This window comes from Camellia sinensis, chromosome 15, assembly GCF_055761805.1.
Source record: "Camellia sinensis isolate YWXY chromosome 15, ASM5576180v1, whole genome shotgun sequence".
Classification (NCBI taxonomy): domain Eukaryota; kingdom Viridiplantae; phylum Streptophyta; class Magnoliopsida; order Ericales; family Theaceae; genus Camellia; species Camellia sinensis.
Window position 1 is genome coordinate 8947974 of NC_138975.1, and position 17575 is coordinate 8965548.

The 17575-nt window shown below is 33.3% G+C and overlaps 1 protein-coding gene across 2 annotated transcripts; it reads right to left on the reverse strand.

Moving 5' to 3' along the window:
- Positions 1 to 6064: 6064 nt before the first annotated feature.
- Positions 6065 to 16326, reverse strand: PUM23 (pumilio 23). Of its 2 annotated transcripts, none has more exons than XM_028232589.2 (11): positions 16193 to 16326; positions 12933 to 13237; positions 12457 to 12820; positions 11869 to 12171; positions 11375 to 11542; positions 10464 to 10607; positions 10040 to 10159; positions 9620 to 9796; positions 8692 to 8840; positions 7865 to 8047; positions 6065 to 6736 (listed from the first exon to the last, which is right to left on the reverse strand). In XM_028232589.2, the coding sequence occupies exons 2-11, from the start codon at positions 13199 to 13201 to the stop codon at positions 6292 to 6294; spliced, it is 2322 nt and encodes a 773-aa protein (XP_028088390.2). In that variant the 5' UTR covers positions 13202 to 13237; positions 16193 to 16326; the 3' UTR covers positions 6065 to 6291. The 2 variants fall into 2 exon arrangements, with proteins under 2 accessions (XP_028088390.2, XP_028088389.2); XM_028232588.2 differs by having other exon boundaries at positions 9620 to 9805.
- Positions 16327 to 17575: the final 1249 nt, after the last annotated feature.

A 17575-nucleotide genomic window follows, 5' to 3' on the forward strand; every position in this document is an offset into this window, starting at 1 on the left:
AAAATAAAAAGGACTAATTGGTTTGAAAGAAAACTTATGGGACTAAATAAAACAACTTTTCTCCAAACAGGATTTATGAGTAATTTTTCCAGATCTTTTTTGTTAAGTAACATTGACGAAAAATTTGTATTATAGACATTAAATTCAATAGAAAAAAGATATTTTATGTACACCTACATTGAATTTAATGACTAATATACTTTTGTCGTCATTTTTACTTAATAAAAATAAACAAATGGTTTAGATTTAGAATAAATTAAAAAATTAAAGTTTAAAATAATAAAATAAAAAAATCATCATTTATTTTATTAAAAGGGTTAAATTATTATTTTGTTATTATTATATTTTTTTTTGCTAATTTGCTCTTTATTTTTTCTTATATGTTTTTGAGTTAAATTTCTTGACATATGTTCTGAGAGTGGACGCTAACAAAATTTTTAAGTTTATTTAAGCCTAATTTTATGAAATTAACAAATTTTAGATTTTCTTGAGAGTTTTTGTAAACTGCTAATTTATTAATTAATTTTTTTTTGTACTGATTTTTTTTTTTAAATTGTTAATGAGTTTTTATTTATTTATTATTATAAAAAATGAGTTTATCAAGTGAGTTAACATTGTTTTAAGTAAAATGAGTTATTTATTTATTTTTTATTTATTTATTTTTTTAAACACCAACAAGAGCATTAACAATTAGACTAGCTAAAACATTAATTTTGCTAAAATAGATAGTCAAATTTAAGAAAAATCATTATATCAGTGGGTGTTTTGAATGATTTAAATAAATATATTTTTTGATTTTTTATAAAAAATAATATATAAAAAAATAGAGAGATTAAGAGTGTTTGATGAATATTATCTTGTTGCTTCTATTGAGTCACTGTTCACTTGCTTCTTCCTTTCCTTTTAAGTTTTGTTAGTGGATATGAATCATTGATTGGTCCTTTTGAGGATCAACGGATTCCTAAGCTTCGAAACCCTCTCATTGAAATGTCCTTATTTCACCACCGAGGGTGGTGATCCAGTGGTGAAGGTCTTACCTTCCATTATCATGAGTTAAATTCGATTTCTGAGGGGCGTGAAAATCTTAAATTTTTCAGGAGTTCTTTTCGGAAATCTCGCGTTGTATTTCGATCGAACCTTGGCCATGATTGGAGCGGGTGATGTGCTCCACTGGTATCTCGGTAATGGGTCTCCTCCTATGGGTTGAGTTAAATCAGGAAGTTTCGAATCACTGGGCCTGAGCCTCCGGAGGTCATGATGACACCTCAGAACCTCCTTTACTTCTTGATCCAAAAAAAAAAAGAATGTCCTTATTTCCAAAACTTAATAGTTTCACAATTAATTAAATTTCCATCTCACTAATATTAAGAACTCTTATACGTACCTTAATAAAGTGATTAATTAAATTAATAAAATGATTAACTAAAGTAATAAGATGAGATTCTTATTGCTCAATATGCTATAAGCTTGCTATTAAATCACAACCAAATGAAACTTGAAAATGTGTTATTTTATTTACATAGGAATTGATTTTTAATGATTCCAACACACATTAATATAAGCAATTTGATTTATTTAACTATTTTATTTAGAGGGAAGCATCAATAAATCATATATAATTGTTGAAATTGTTAACCATATAGTCTCAAAAAAAATTTCTTCCTCCGTTTGGTCCTTTTAGTTGTCAAATGACACAATTAGCATTGATAAGAGTTTAGAGAGAAAATGTAACATCTGTTTGAAAATTAATTGAGGACGCGTGTTTAGATGCCACGTATAGATGAAAGCTGAAACTCACTAAAAGGATTTCTTATTGCATTCATTTGGGGTAGTGGTTGGACAAGTGCCACATCGGCGGGTGACTTGTGTTTGGAAATCAATTGAGGAAACGTTTTTAAGTGCCACGTTTGGATGAAGCATACCATAGGATTTTTTTAATAGAGCGGTGCTATACAAACAAGTTTTTCAAGCAAATTTTCTTTATAAATTGATGCGTCACCTAGAATATTAATAAGTCATGTCTCATTTCACATTTTAAAATTGTATTATTTCAAGTCATATCAATTTAGAATATTAATAAGTCATGTCTCATTTCACATTTTAAAATTGTATTATTTCAAGTCATATCAATTTATGAGAAAAATTCGTAATTTTTTTTGTTTTTGTTTTTGTTTGTATGGTATTTTCCTTTTTAATAACATTGCTTGGGTCGGTGGTTCCTCACTTGCCACGTCGGCACGTGTTTGGGTGTCACAAATGAAAAGTATATTAATTTTTTTTTAATGTGTCATATCATACTATATTGAATTATTTTGTCACATTGAAATGTCATATTATATCTGTTATATTAATAAAATGATATATTTATCTATTAAAACACTATCAAAATTGAAAACAAGACTACACGGGAAAAAAAACTCACCACTAATAGATCAATAAAGAAAATTTAGGATTAATTGAAATACTCATTTGTGAGATAAGATTTACTAGTAAATAGTAGGGTGTTTGCGATTCAGTTGCGGTCAAGAAACCTCTAATTCGTCATCCGTCCGCTGTGTGGGCAGATTGAAAAAAATCAATCTGCATCCTTTTGATAGAAGCGAATTGAGCGGATTGGTAAATTAGCAAATAGATGTGAATCAGTTTGGCGGTTTAAACTTTTACAAATTTTGAACATAATACAACTTGTCAACATTTTTTTTTGGATAATAATTCAACTCAACATAACCAAAAGATTATCAAGTAAATTGTCAAATATTAATGATAAATACATATAAGAAAATTATGCATTATCAAAACTATTTGATTACTTTTTTATTTAAAAATTATTTAATTTGATTTTTTTAAAAAATAACAAAATTAAGCCTAATATTTTTCACACAAAATACCAAACATCAACCATTGCCATATGATAAAAGGATTTCTAAATTGAAAATATAACAGAATATCTAAACTCTTTTTCAATTAAAAATACAAACAGAATATCTAACAAATTGAAAACATAAAGTCTCATAAATTATTAAGGGTGTTCGCTGTTTGAGGATTCAGTTGCGGTCAAAGGAATCTTAAATCAGCTATCTGTCCAAAATTAGACGGATTGAAAAAAATCTATCTACAACCGTTCGTTCATTATCACGCATCCGTCCAAAATGCGACAGATCGATTCAGTTAGAACAGTTTAAACGAATCAAAATATCCACTGTTCACTCCTAATAAATATCCTTTTATTTATGCGTAACCTTTAATGCTGGTGTGATTGTAGAATAATAACATGTGAGTGGTGATTTTTGTGATTAATGAAAGTTGGAATTGAATATAAATAAATAAATTATATAGTCAAACCGACTTACTAGTGTGCCTCAAGAGAATGACTTGAAATTTAGCGAACGCATTACTAAATTGAATATAGAAATAAAATGTGGTTACTCTAAAGTCTAAGATCATCTCCAATGTTACATCAGATTTAGTATTAAATTTAAATTTGATAAAAAAAATCATTTTTTTTTCTTTCTAATGGTTTCACCAGAGTGGTATTAAACTGAGAACGGAGCAAAAGTTTCATCAAACTGAGGATTTGCGTGAGATATTTCACCATTTCACTGTGCTGTAACGTTGGAGGTGGGCCCACCGATCAATCGGCCGGCTGTCCGGCAGGTTGACCCACCGGTCAACCGGCTCATGCAAAAAATGGCCTGCGAACTGGTTCAAATGATTCAAATTACTGGTTAAAAAGGTTCAAAAAAAAAAAATTGAACCGGTCGACTCACCGGATGTCCCATTTCCTTTTAATGCACACTACAGTAACCATAACCATTGGAGTTACACATATCAGATCAAAAAAATCAACTTTTTTTTACTCAAATTTAGTGAAAATTTTGCTAAATCATTGGAGATAGTCTAAATAGGACTCATGTATAAGTACTAGTGCTATGTTTGAGAGGAAAAATGGAAGGGAAAATGAAAGAAAAATAGAATATAAAAAAAACTATGCTTAAAAAAATAAAAATAAAGTCATTTTATGATTCAACTTTCTAGAATATGCTTATCTTTCTTGTAAACCAATCTCCTTAAAAGCAAAGGTTTTTTTTTTTTTTTTTTTTTTTTTTTTGCCCTTTTTTATATTTATTTTTATTCATTTACTCTCTAAAATTGAATTGGGGCTATTTTTTTCTGATGGAAAGAAAAAAAAAAAGCCGATTTTACTATTATACCATTAATAAACAATAGGTTATTAATAAAATTTGAGGATAGCATAGTAAATTCTCTACTAACTTCCCTCATCTTTTTCTTCTCCTTATTTACCCATTTTTTGGTGCGGCAGTGCTGGGGACCCCTAGTGGGAGGTGACCCCCAGCACCTCCACCTCCACCTCCACCTGGGGGGCTGCCAGACCGAGACTCAAAAAATAAAAAAAAATTTGGACCAATCACACCCCACTAGAGGCCTTCGGGGTCACCTCCAGTGGGAGTCTGTCGCTTTTTCCTTTTTGGTGGATACATTAATGTGCATTGACAGAGACTTTTAAACGTATATAATTAGTTATACTATATTTGTGATAATGAGATAAAAGATGGAATAAGAGGAGAAATTTATTTCCAACTATTGAATGAATGAGGGAGATAATCTCATAAACCTATGAATAGTAATTTAAAAAAACACAAGAGACCCGATGCTTTGTTTGTTTTGACAAAAAAAAAAAAAAAAAAGATAGCATTTTTTATATATTTTTTTGTTGTGCATTTGACGTGACAAAAAATAAAAGTCAATAGAAAACTTTTTCTACACTCAACGAAAAACAAACTTATTTGAATGGAAATATTTTTACTTTTAAAAGGTAAAAAATATTTTTCAAACTAAAATTATACCAATACAACCACACTACCATTGTCATCATCATCACCACCATCTCACAACCATCAACACGTCTACCACTTCACCACAACACCACCACCACTAATACAACAACTAATACATCAGTTTCAAGGTTAGAACCAAACATTTTTTTAAAAAAAATTCTTATATAAAACGTTAGAAATGGGGCGTGACCTGCACAATTTTTTCAGTCCCCTAATCCTCTCCCAATCTGCCAAACGAATAAAGCCTATATAATTAATTAATACAATAAAATCAGCCGCAGGCCTAACCCAATTTTTTTAAGGTTAGGTTGTTGAATTTTGTGTCCAAAAATTGAGTATCCAAAGCGAGGACAGGAAAAACTTGCAACATTCATATGTACCAACCAAACATGTTTTACAAGTTTTCAGGTGATGACAATGCATATATAAACAAAGAGAAGAATAGGGAAACCTATGGATGCCATTCATGCCTCACCAATTTGTCTATTAATTTTAAACTAAATAATATCTTTGAGGCAGAGCACAGTATGATTCCCAAGCTGATTTTAATATATTATCACGTCATCGATCACGTGACCTCTCTGAAACTGTTAACAACTAATCTGGAAGTTGAGAGTCATAGCAAGGAACAGTCAAACCAAAATCACATGATCCCACTTGCATCAGATCCCCCCCGTAGATTATAGAAGTAGAAAAAAATGATATAAATCAACACTTTAGACCCATCAAACCTCATCACAACAACTCCAAATTCTATCTTCACTCAACTATCAGCTCAAACACTACTTTCAGTTATGAAGTCTAACCTCAGATCACTAGCGGCTTTCGTTCTTGCACTCCTGCTGATTCTACATTCATTGCCTAGTCAAGCCCAAGCATCCCGGGTCGTACTTGCAAAAGCACATTCATCGTCTGTGGCTTCACAAACTGTCAAAGATTTGCATACAAAGAAGAAAGATCCATTCAAGAAGCTGGACTCGAGCTCTCGGATGATACCGCCAAGCACATCAAACCCAACTCAGAACAAGTAATGCCAATCGATGAAGTACTAAAAGGCAATCAACGAAGTCTTCACAGTTATTACAATTTTTTTTTTTTTTTTATATTAAGATTACCGATACAATTTGTTGTTTTAGAGTCGTCTTACACAAGTCTAGTGCAGAGAGAGAGAGACAAATCTAGTGCTATTTAGATTCACTGCGGTGTTGTTTCCCTGGGAGTACCAATTTTTTTATGTTTATTGATTTTGTAGTTTTCAGATGTAAATACACAAGTTTCTTTGTTGGAACAATTTAAAAGAGCTATGTGAAATTCTCCATCTAGCTAATTAGTCTGTGAACTTAAGTCAAACAATGTAGATGTAAGAGATTCAAAACAAAGAGAAATACACATACAGGGTTGAAATCTCATGCTTTCGATTTCTTTAGAAAGAATTTCATAGGCCATCCTTCCTTCGACGTTTCTTCTCCTTTTTGTCAACAGGGTGGGATGATTCACTAGCCAAAGCAACATGCTCAATCCCATCGTGATTCTTTTTCTTTTTCTGTTTTTTGTTTTTGCTTTCCAAAACATCATCATCATACTGTTCTTCTCTCTTTGCATGACGCTTATGGCCTGACATTCTCACTTTCGTTGTCAAGTCCTCATTGGCTAGAAATTGAGTACTGGAAGATGGTGCAGTAGCAGAACCTAGGGAAGCTTCTATTTCCTTCCTCATCTCCTTCAATTTTTCTGGCTGTGATGTACGAGGAGTCTCCGCAAGAAAGTGGTCAGTTTTGGATGACTTGGTTTCTTTTGAGCCAAACGTAGCATAGAACTCTTTGTAAACTGATTGTTTTGATGCTTGTCTCGACTTCCACTGATCAGGTCGTCTTGCAAATCTATTGAGAAAGGTGAAGAAAACATCGAATCAAATTGACAAAAACAATGAAATTTTAAAAGTCCAACATGGAATAAGCAAAGCAAACCATCTTTTCCAATTAGGTTCATAATGGCCAATATCAACACACTGACCAGTAACTTCAAGCAATTGTCGCATTCTTATCAATTTTTGCCATGCAAGCAAAGGTGCAGAGTGTGTACTTACTTGATGGTAAAAAAAATAAATAAATAAAAATAACAGAAAGACTAGCGATATTCAATCACAAATTGAAAATAAAGAACATTAAAATTCATCAAACCAAGTGAGCAGAAGTTTAGTGTTGTGTGTAGAGGAAAAACATATTTACACAGCAACTTCTACATGCCATATTCTTAGACTAGAGAGGTTTGACAAAAATTTGTCATTATTACTACTCTTCTGCATGAAAAAGGTGTGTTCAACTTGATGGCAGGCACACAAATTGCCATTGACAATGATGCTATTTGCAAAACATTTCATATCTAACAAATCAGGTCTTCATATATAACAAATTCGTGATGCTTCCAAGGAGATTTGCACTGGATATGGGAATTCTGAAATGACTTTATACTGCTTGGACTAACTGCAGTCACAGTATGATCAAACAAATCAGTTATTAAGCCTGTCCAAGTAATTATTATAAAAAAGGTTCACGACCACCATTTCAAATAAATTCCACTTAAAATAAAAATTAGCCAGTTTCACATTTTGGAGGGCTCAAATAATAATTCTTGATTATTTTTTGAAAAAAAAAAAAAAAAAGTTCTACAACTTCGGAATTAACTTGTCATAAAGGCAGGGTCAGGCAATCTGAAAAATGGTTAACAAGATATAAAACCATGTTATGTACGCTTGACAGTCTGACAAATGAGTATCAAATGATGTAATGAAAATCCAATAACAGTCTCAGTCAGTGGGAGTCTCCCCACCCCAACACACACATAAGAAAAGGGCCTCAGTCGACCATTCATCAAGGAAAAACTAAAAGTAGTTTTAAAACACTCCAAACAATGCAATGCCTATGTGTCTTCAAAATGCATGCACAATGTCAAAAAATTTAAATAACATAGAAAGATCATAGAAGGATAATACAAAGCAAACAACATACCCATCAACATCGAGTTTCCTCAAAAGAACAGGGCCATGCTTAGTCTTTGAGAGCTCCGTTTGCACTTCTAACAACTCAGATACAATTGCCTCTCTCAGAGATAAGTTGCCGGCGATAAAGCACTTTTCGACAGTAAATGAGCCTGACAGATGCAATGCAAGCCCTCCAAAATGTCCTCTAAGCCTTCAAAGTAATTACCAGGAAAAAACATTTTAAATTTGAAAGAGCATGAGATACAACAATTCCATAATTGCAGTCCCTTGAGATGCTACAACAAAGATGGAGTTATCAAAGATTATTGAGTGCATCTCTGCAATCTCATGGTTGAGATCCAAATATGCCAACTCAAATCATTATTTAGCAATAAAAGTAGGGAGGGGGACCAGGAACTTAGAGAGAAAACTTTGATGATCACATGGTTGCATTAAGCTAGAGAGAGATGCAGAATTGAAAACTTTCTGGAAGCACCTCATTTTATAAGGAACACTTTTAAGTTGTTTTTCAAATTTTCAAAAAATGAAAGTGAAATGAAAACGACGAGTGTTTGAAAATTTATTTCCAAAAACACAACAAACAAAAAGTATCAAAAGTGAAAATGATACCAAACTTCAAGAAATGAAACACAACAGAACTAGTAGGGACATGAGTAGGCCCAAAAGTGTCAACACGACCAAAATCTAAAAGCTCATATGCACCTCTAAAATGCATGAGGCACTTATTAGAATCATTATAAAAATGCAGCATATGGCTGGTATGCATCAAACCAGACTCGGCATATATAAGAAATATAAAAATTAACAAAGAGCACCCAAGCTTGCATAACGTACTTCATAACCAATCTACGTTTCTGTTTTCCAGAAACATTTGAACTAAGAAAAGCTTCAACAACCCTTTGACCCCCAGGGTCTTTCGATGCTTCAAGAACATGCTCAACTTCCATTGAAGTGATACTTGTAATAAAAGGCTGAATGAAGTCCTGTAAAACAGAAATGATGTGTCATACTAATTTAATGCTATGTTTGTTTTTATGTAAAATATTTTACATGCTAAAAAATTTGATGAAAAAGATCACACAAATTTCATTTTGCAGGTGTTCAGTTGAAAGCTTAAAAAAAATATTTTAAGAACAAAGTTTTGGTATAGAGAATCGATTTGTATTTATGCCTTGTAGATAAACTATGGAAGCAATATATTTACTAAGAAAATTAATAGCTCACAGATACAAAAGCAACACATGATTTCACTTCTATCATAGAAGCAATATTTTATTGCATTTTCAGCTCATAGAACTACCGCATCTGACAATTAGCTAAAAAAAGAAATATTTCCTTTCATTCCAGCAAAACAAACTAAAGGCTGAGCCTGCAGTGGCAGTACCAGCATAAAACTGACTCTCACATTTCTTTTTTACAGCAACAACAGAATTAGCAGGGCACATGCATGCTAGGAATAGCACAGTAAGCATCCTCACCATCTAAAGAGAGAATATGGCTTATCAGAATAACCAACAGGAGAAACAAATTAAATAAAACAAACCTCTTTATTATCAATAATGGCAAGACTCATCATCAATTACAGCACAAGAGGCTCAACCTATAATTTTCCCATAAAATAGAGTTTGAATAGAACATGCTAAGAATGGGTTGGGTATATGAGACATTTTACAGCTATTAACTGTAATATGGACAAAAAGATAAGTAGTACTAAAGTAACAATGAGGTGATAAAAGCAACAGATGCAAGAAAAGAGACGTACACTTGAAAATTTAAAAACTAACTGCAGAATCAAGGAACCCATGAGATGCATCTTCACACCATTCGGCCAGTTCCAGTTGGATTTATCTCCGCAACTAAAGTAGTTTTCAAGAAATAATATTCGAGGAACAATACACCCGATGGACTCATTCACTGAATGCACAGCAGCGGCAAGGGCCTGTAAACACTGCCAATCAAGTGATTGTATATAAAACCCATGATTAGGATGAAGATCTGAGCCAAAGGTGAATAAAATAGAGTTTTCGTATTTTCTTTTTTGAGATTTGATCGAAATGTACATATAATTATGAAAGGGATAGATGGATATAATGTATAGAACATCTATTCTTCCAAGTACTGCTGAATTTTTTCAATTTATAATTCATGAAGCAAAAATTGAAGGGTTGACATTTGTATAAACCTTGTGTTCATGGCTATGAAGCCTTAGACTTGCAGCAATGAGAGAAGCAGTAACACCAGACCTTCCCATTTCAAGAAGATCCGTAAACTTTGGACCAAGTTCCTCCCATATTAACTCCATCTTGAAGGCAAAACAGAGAGAAATTTTAAGAAAAGTGAAAGCACGTTAATTGCAGAAGCAAATTGTAACACAAACATCTGTGGTGTCATAAATATCGGAAAGCGTTAGAACATATCAACTCAACATAGAGTAAATCCCAGGAAAAAGAAAAGAAACAATGAATAGATCAGTATGCGCAACTAATTCAGACTTGTATAAAATACCACATAAAAAGCAGAGGTATCACTAACAGAGGTTGTTTAAATTTTGGAATGCATAACAGGCAGCACAACAATTCATAAAAGTGGAGTGTAAAAGTACATACATGACTTTGACATCTTGCATGAGAAATTAATGCTTGGACAACAAAGTTCCCACAATGATGAGATGACATCTGAAACAATGAATTCCTGAAGACTTTTGTGAATAGCTCATTGTACAATGTTTCAGGAGCCACTTCCATGATGACCTAAAAAAATGGCATAAAATTCAAGCAAGTCAGAAGTTCATGAAAGCTACTGTTAGAAACAAATATCAGGGGATCAACTTCAACAAATAGTGCATGGTGAATACTTAAAGATGTAATTATTTTTAACTTATGAGAGGAAAGGATGCGAATGCACAACAGGAAAGTGCCCTGCAAAGTGAAAAATATGGTAAACAAGTTATGCATTAATAAGAAAATCGCCCAAAACAATCTTATTGACTTTCTTTTCTTTTTTTTTTCTTCAAAACAATTTGGTATCCACATCAAAGGGAATCGACTTTGTCATTGCAGAAATGGACATGACCAGAAAATAATTACATTTGAAGAATAAGTTTCCAGTATGGTATTTATTACAGTAATGTGGGCAATCTAAGAAATTGCAGATTCATAAAAGTTGGTTAATGTTATATTAATTATTTTCATAATGGTTAAAAAGAGAGTCCGACTCATGAGTTCTACTTTCATGCAAAAAGATACTCAACTCTCCTTCAACAACTAACCTGGCGTCACACAATATTTAGTCTCATTTCTCCTCATAATGTTTTGGCTTTCATTCATGACAACACCCATATAAATAAGACAACATGGCATTTAAGATTTAAAATAAATAAATGATGGTCGAAGGTCTGAAATGGTCCAAAGGTGATTCAAAATCAAATCTATTAGCATATATATATATATATATATAAATCCACGGAAAAGAAGAAAAATAAGCAAAACTATAGTTTTACCCTATTAAGAGACCTCACCTCCATTAAATGGCTATATGCAGTTTCCTTCATCAAACGTAGAAGGTTTTGCGCTGACTTTTTTTCAATGAAATTCCCTTCAACAGCATTTTCCATGTTGCAGCCAAGAAGAATGGGAATTATACGCGACAACCCTTCTTCATGTCCTGCATATAACTTCAAAGCAGTCTGCCACATAACAAACAGAATCTATTAAACATAAAATGTCTCAGCAAGATTTATGAAAAGAGTAACTAAGTTATAAATTGATAAGGAAGTGAAAGACCTAGTGATATGACTTTTATGAGATAAGACATGAAAAAAGGTAGACTCGGATGAAAAAATGGTTAACTACTAAAAATATAGATGTTTAAATGAAAATTGACCATGCTTGCTGAGAATAAGAGGTAAACAAAAAAAAAAAAAAAAAAACCTCGGAAACATGACATTAACACAAATCATTAATAAATAAAAGAAGAAAAAATGTAAGAACCAAAAAAGTAGTAGAAACATGCCTGCAAAACTAAACTACTGTACTGATCAGTTTGAAGGGTTGAAATGTCTTTTCTGGCACAGTTTAACATTCCTGACACAAGGAATTTGAGTACATCTGGAAATCTCTGCTGCGAATATTGTGAATCATTTTCATCCACTCGAGACGGCCTCAAATTTAACCGCTCTGCCAGAATAGTCGATGACTTCGTGGCATGGAACTCAGAAGAGTCCAATGGCACTCCTTTACAAAAACAAAGAAGACTCCGAAGAACATGAGACCCATAACAGTTGCACATCATATCAATAGGATTGTCTACAATCACCTGGCAGGGAAAGAAAATGATAAAACAAAGATAATTAATTAGATAATAATTAATCACCGCTATCTATTTTGCCAAGTTCAAATAACAAAACACTGCACTATGTTTTTCCTGTTGAGAAAATAAGAACATCGTATGCTAATAATGTACCACCCAACTAACAATTATTGCGTTAACAATACCCTTAAAGAGGCAACTACTAATCTGAAAATGCACATATACAAGCACGGTACATAAAGCTAAACTCCACCCCTCATTAACATTAACTAGCCACCAAGTACTTAATACCTGGCAAATCGTAGTTAGTGTATTTTCAATAAGAGAGTAAGTCTCATCATCTTGAAGATGCATAGCTAACGACTTGAGAGCTGTCTCAGCGACATGAGAACCAGATCTATCCATTGCAATGTGAGGGAAGTCCTTTGCACAGCTTTGGAGAAACCCACATAGGTGATCCACATCACAGCCTTCAAGGAGCGCTTGCATAGTGTGGCTTATGTAATAATCAGTTGCAAGTTCCACTTCTTTCCCTCTACTCTCTTCCAAAGCATTACCACATATAATTGACCTTTCCTCTAAGTTAACTTCAGTACCTTCAATAACATTTGCAATCTCTAAGTAGTATTTTGCAGTCTCAGGATCAACCTGTTTCCTACAAGGAAATAGTTCTAATTCATTCAGATGCTTATATTGACCATTGAAAACCTTAATTACAATATCCAAAACAAATAGAAGGAACCAAGTATGCAAAGCAATTGCAAAACCTGACAAACGATGTTTGTGGCACAGAAACGTTCTGATGCTTCGAAACTTTTGAAGATTTTGCAGAATTATCGGGCATACCACCAGATAAATTTTCAGTAGAATGATCTCCATCAAAACCAGGGCGTTTTTTAAATGACTTTCTGCTCATGCTTCCTTTCTTTCCATGCTTTCCGTAAGGATTATCTTCCCCGGCCATGAAACTGTCCTCAGTTAAATTACTAGTTTTGTGTTTTCTCAGTGGCAAGGCTTTTGAGCCAATAGAAACCATAACCAGATTCCCGGAAAATGGTTCCTTACAATAAACCTATTAATAATAAACAAATATAAAATACAAATGTTAAAAAATTATCAAATTGCAATGGTGCAAGTGCTCATGTCATGATACATGACATTAGCCGCAGAAGCACACACTTATCTGCAAGGCCTCAAGATTGAATATATGAAACTAAAATGACTGAAATTCAGGAATAAAAATGAACCACAACAAACCCCTTAAAACAACAATTTGAATATGATATATGACTTTGCATTAAAAAAATTTAAATAAATAAATAAGAATATGATATATTATTGTCATTTCTGGAAAAGATGATAACTTCGAGGGTTAATTTCTCTTATACCCCCAAACTATTGTCATTCCCCCCCCCCCCCCCCAATTTCATCTATGCAGTCCCTAAAATTTTGTTTTGTTTTGTTTTTCGACTAATGTGGTCCAATTGGAGACAATCCGTGCAAAAATCTAATCTAATGGACCAAAGCAAACCAAACCAAGTCTTAAGTCCCATCAAATGGGATCGGCTACATCAATCATTCTTCTCCACGCGGCCCGATTAAAGGCCATTTCGTTAGTCAAATTAAGTAGATCCATATTGCTATTTACAACGTTAGCCAACGTTAATCTAGGCCTACCCCGTCCCGTAACACTCCTCTCTACCGTTACAGCATCGCATCTCTTCACTACTGCCTCTATTGGTCTCTGTTGAATGTGACCAAACCATCTCAATCGATTCTCTCTCAACTTATCTTCTATTGGTGCTACTCCTACCCATTCCCCAGTACACTCATTCCTAATTCTGTCTTATCTAGTCTTGCCACACATCCACCTTAACATCCTCATCTCAGCCACACTCATCTTATCTACATGTTGTTTCTTGATTGCCCAACACTCCGTCCCATACAACATCGTTGGTCTAATAGCCATTCTATAGAACTTACCTTTTAGTCTAGTGGGTATTCGTTTATTGCACAGTACCTCAGACGCACTTCTTCACTTAAACTATCCCGCCTTAATTCTATGGGCCACATCCGTATCAATCTCCCCCGCTGTTGTGATAATCGATCCTAAATAATGAAAATGTTCACTCTTAGGCAATTCTTAGTTCTCAATCTTCACTTCTCCTTTGCTTTCATTGTTACTGTTACTAAATTTACACTCTATGTACTCTGTCTTATTTCTGCTTGTCCGGAAACATTTAGATTCAAGAGCTTTTCTCCAACTCTCCAACTTTGTATTAACTCCTTCTCTAGTCTCATCCACTACCACGATATCGTCTGCAAAAAGCATACACCATGGCACGCCATCCTGAATATTTCTCGTCAACTCATCCATAACTAAAGCAAAAAGATAAGGGCTTAAGGTAGATCCTTGGTGTAACCCAGTAGTGATAGAAAATTCATTTATCTCTCCAGCAGACGATCTAATAGTGGTCACCACCTTTTCATACATATCCCTAATCACATCAATATAACATTTTGTCACCCCTTTCTTCTCTAACACCCACCATATTGTATCTCAGGGCACTCTATCATATGCTTTTTCAAGGTCAATAAACACCATATGAATGTCTCTTTTCTTTTCTCTATATTTTTCTATTACTCTTCTCAAAAGATAACTCGCTTCCATTGTTGACCTGCTGGGCATAAACCCAAATTGATTCTCTGACACCTCTGTTATATCTCGCAATCGGCGTTTCATCACCCTCTCCCACACTTTCATTATAAGGCACATTAGCTTGATTCCTCTATAGTTGTTGCAATTCTGGACATCTCCTTTATGCTTATATATTAGCACTAAAATACTCTTCCTCCACTCATCTGGCATGTTCCTAGTCAATAAAATTTTGCTAAACAACCTAGTCAACCAAGCAACTCCCTTTTTACCCAAACACTTCCAATCTTCAATAGGGATATCATCGGGTCCTAAAGCCTTATTTGATTTCATCTTCTTAAGTGCAATCTCTACTTCAAAGTTCCTAATCCTGCGATAAAGCCTATAATCTTAGTTTATCGTATTACTAGCCATTTCTTCCCCTATTGCCATACCTCCATGTTCCTTATTTAATAGTTTCTCAAAATAGTTCTTCCATCTTTCCTTAATCTCTTCATCCTTCACCAATACCTTAGAATCCTCACTTTTGATGCACTTAACTTGATTAAAATCTTTTGTTTTCCTCTCTCGCATCTTAGTAAGTTTGTATACTCTCTTCTCTCCTTCTTTACTATCTAGTCTAGTGTATAGGTCATCATAAGCTTTCAACTTAGCCTCTCTCACTACTTTTTTCACCTCCTTATTAGCCAATCTATAACTCTTAAGGTTTTCCTCAGTTCTATCATTCTGCCACTTTTTAAAGCACTATTTTTTTGCCTTAACTACCGCTTGAACCTCTTCCCTCCACCACCAAGTTTTCCTAACGCTGGGTCCCGTCCCTTTCGACTCTCCAAGCACTTCCCTTGAGATTCTCCTCTAATGGGCAAAAAGGTAACTTTATAATTTAAACAAATTAAATCATTCAACTAAGCACTCATCTATTTATTCATAATACATTAGATAACTTACACGCAACAACTAAACACTAATGCTATTCTAAATATCACTGAATTTTGAAAACTATCAATCATTGTTATGTTTAATGCGAGGCAAGAGAGGGAACAAAAAAGAACAAAAAAAATCCCCAAAATTCTCAATGTAATTTTGTTTAATAAGGTACATAAATTACAATCAAACAGCAACAAAAAATTGCAAACAATTACAACTAAAGTCGCAGAAACTAACAATGAATTACAAAACAACTGCAAAGTATTTCCAAATCACTTGTGTTGAAAAATAATAATAATAATAATAACAGCATTTGAAATTAGGGAAATCAATGTCCAGATATGTAGAACCATCTAGTTGTGTGTGTATTAATGTGTGTGTGTGTGTGTGTGTGTGTGTGAGAGAGAGAGAGAGAGAGAGAGAGAGAGAGAGAGAGAGAGAGACCGTTTATCGTTTCGACCTGCTGTGTGAGCTTCAGAGAGAGAGCGGGGGATCCAAAACCCTAAACCCTGGTACATGAATTTGCAGAATGGGTATTATGGATCCCAAATGGGTACAACCCGTTAACCCGAAGCGTCAACTCATATTCCCAAGAGACGCCCTTCTTTTTTGGGCTCATGAGATGGACTCATGAGCTTGGGCTAATACTAAAACCAAGGAAGGGTTGGGCTATACTTTATGGACCCATGGCGAGTTAGCTCATTGTCACAAGATTGGAGAACACTGGCTGGCCCGTTCTTTAGCCCAAAACAAAGAATATCGAAAGAGTACACAGGCTGGCCCGTGTTTGGTTATCTTTGTTTTTCTAAAAATTGTGTCTTGTTTTTCATATTTTTTTATTTTTAGTGAATTTTTTTAATAGTTTATGCAAACTATTTATTTTTTAATACACTTAGAAAGTGATTTTTTTAAAAAAATTCACCAAATACAAAAAAAAATATGAAAATTCAGTACATTTTATATTTTGTTGTATTCAATAAATTTTTAGAAGGTTTTTTTTACAAATTTTATACTTTTTAAATATATCAACATTAAGTAGATCTAAAAAGTAAAAAAAATAAAAAATAGATTAAAATATTTTTAAAAATCACTCAAAATACAAAATGCGAATCGAAAACTCCAAACCAAACAAATATACCAATTCAATCTCTACTGCATAAACACCTCACTCGGAAAAATTCTAGGATAATAGCATTGGTGAAAAAATATTCTTTTTGGCAATTTATTTAAACAACTACTATAATTCAACCATTGCAACAAACAGGTTAAAATCTTCTATCACAAGTTTACCAAACCAAGCCCATTCAATGTAATGACTTCTTCACCCTGTTTGGCAAGTGGGTTTGGGCTTTTTTTTAGTTAAAATCTACAAAAAAATAAAATAAAATAAAATAGACTAAAATAGTCAATAAGATAAAATGTCACATCAAACTCATAATCATTTTATTTTTTCTCTCGCAAATATCACATCCAATTATAAAAAAATTTAATTATCTTCCCAAATACAAAAAATTTAGTCTATTAAAATATTCAAAAACTAAAATAGTCTTACTAAAATAGTCAACTTCCTAAACGAGGCCTAACATGTTGATATTTACATCAGTTGAGCAATCCTAGTTGTGGACAACAATAATGGACTTACCTTTTTAAATTGTCTTATTTTGAAATAAAAATTAAAAAAATCAATACATCAGTAAAATCAATACATCAGTAATATTAAATCATTACTGCAATGCTAATTGTTATTGTATATGAAAAGTAATAATTTACATTATTTCAATTTGTTTCTAGAGTAATGATTCGTCCCCCTTTTCCCCCCACCCCCTT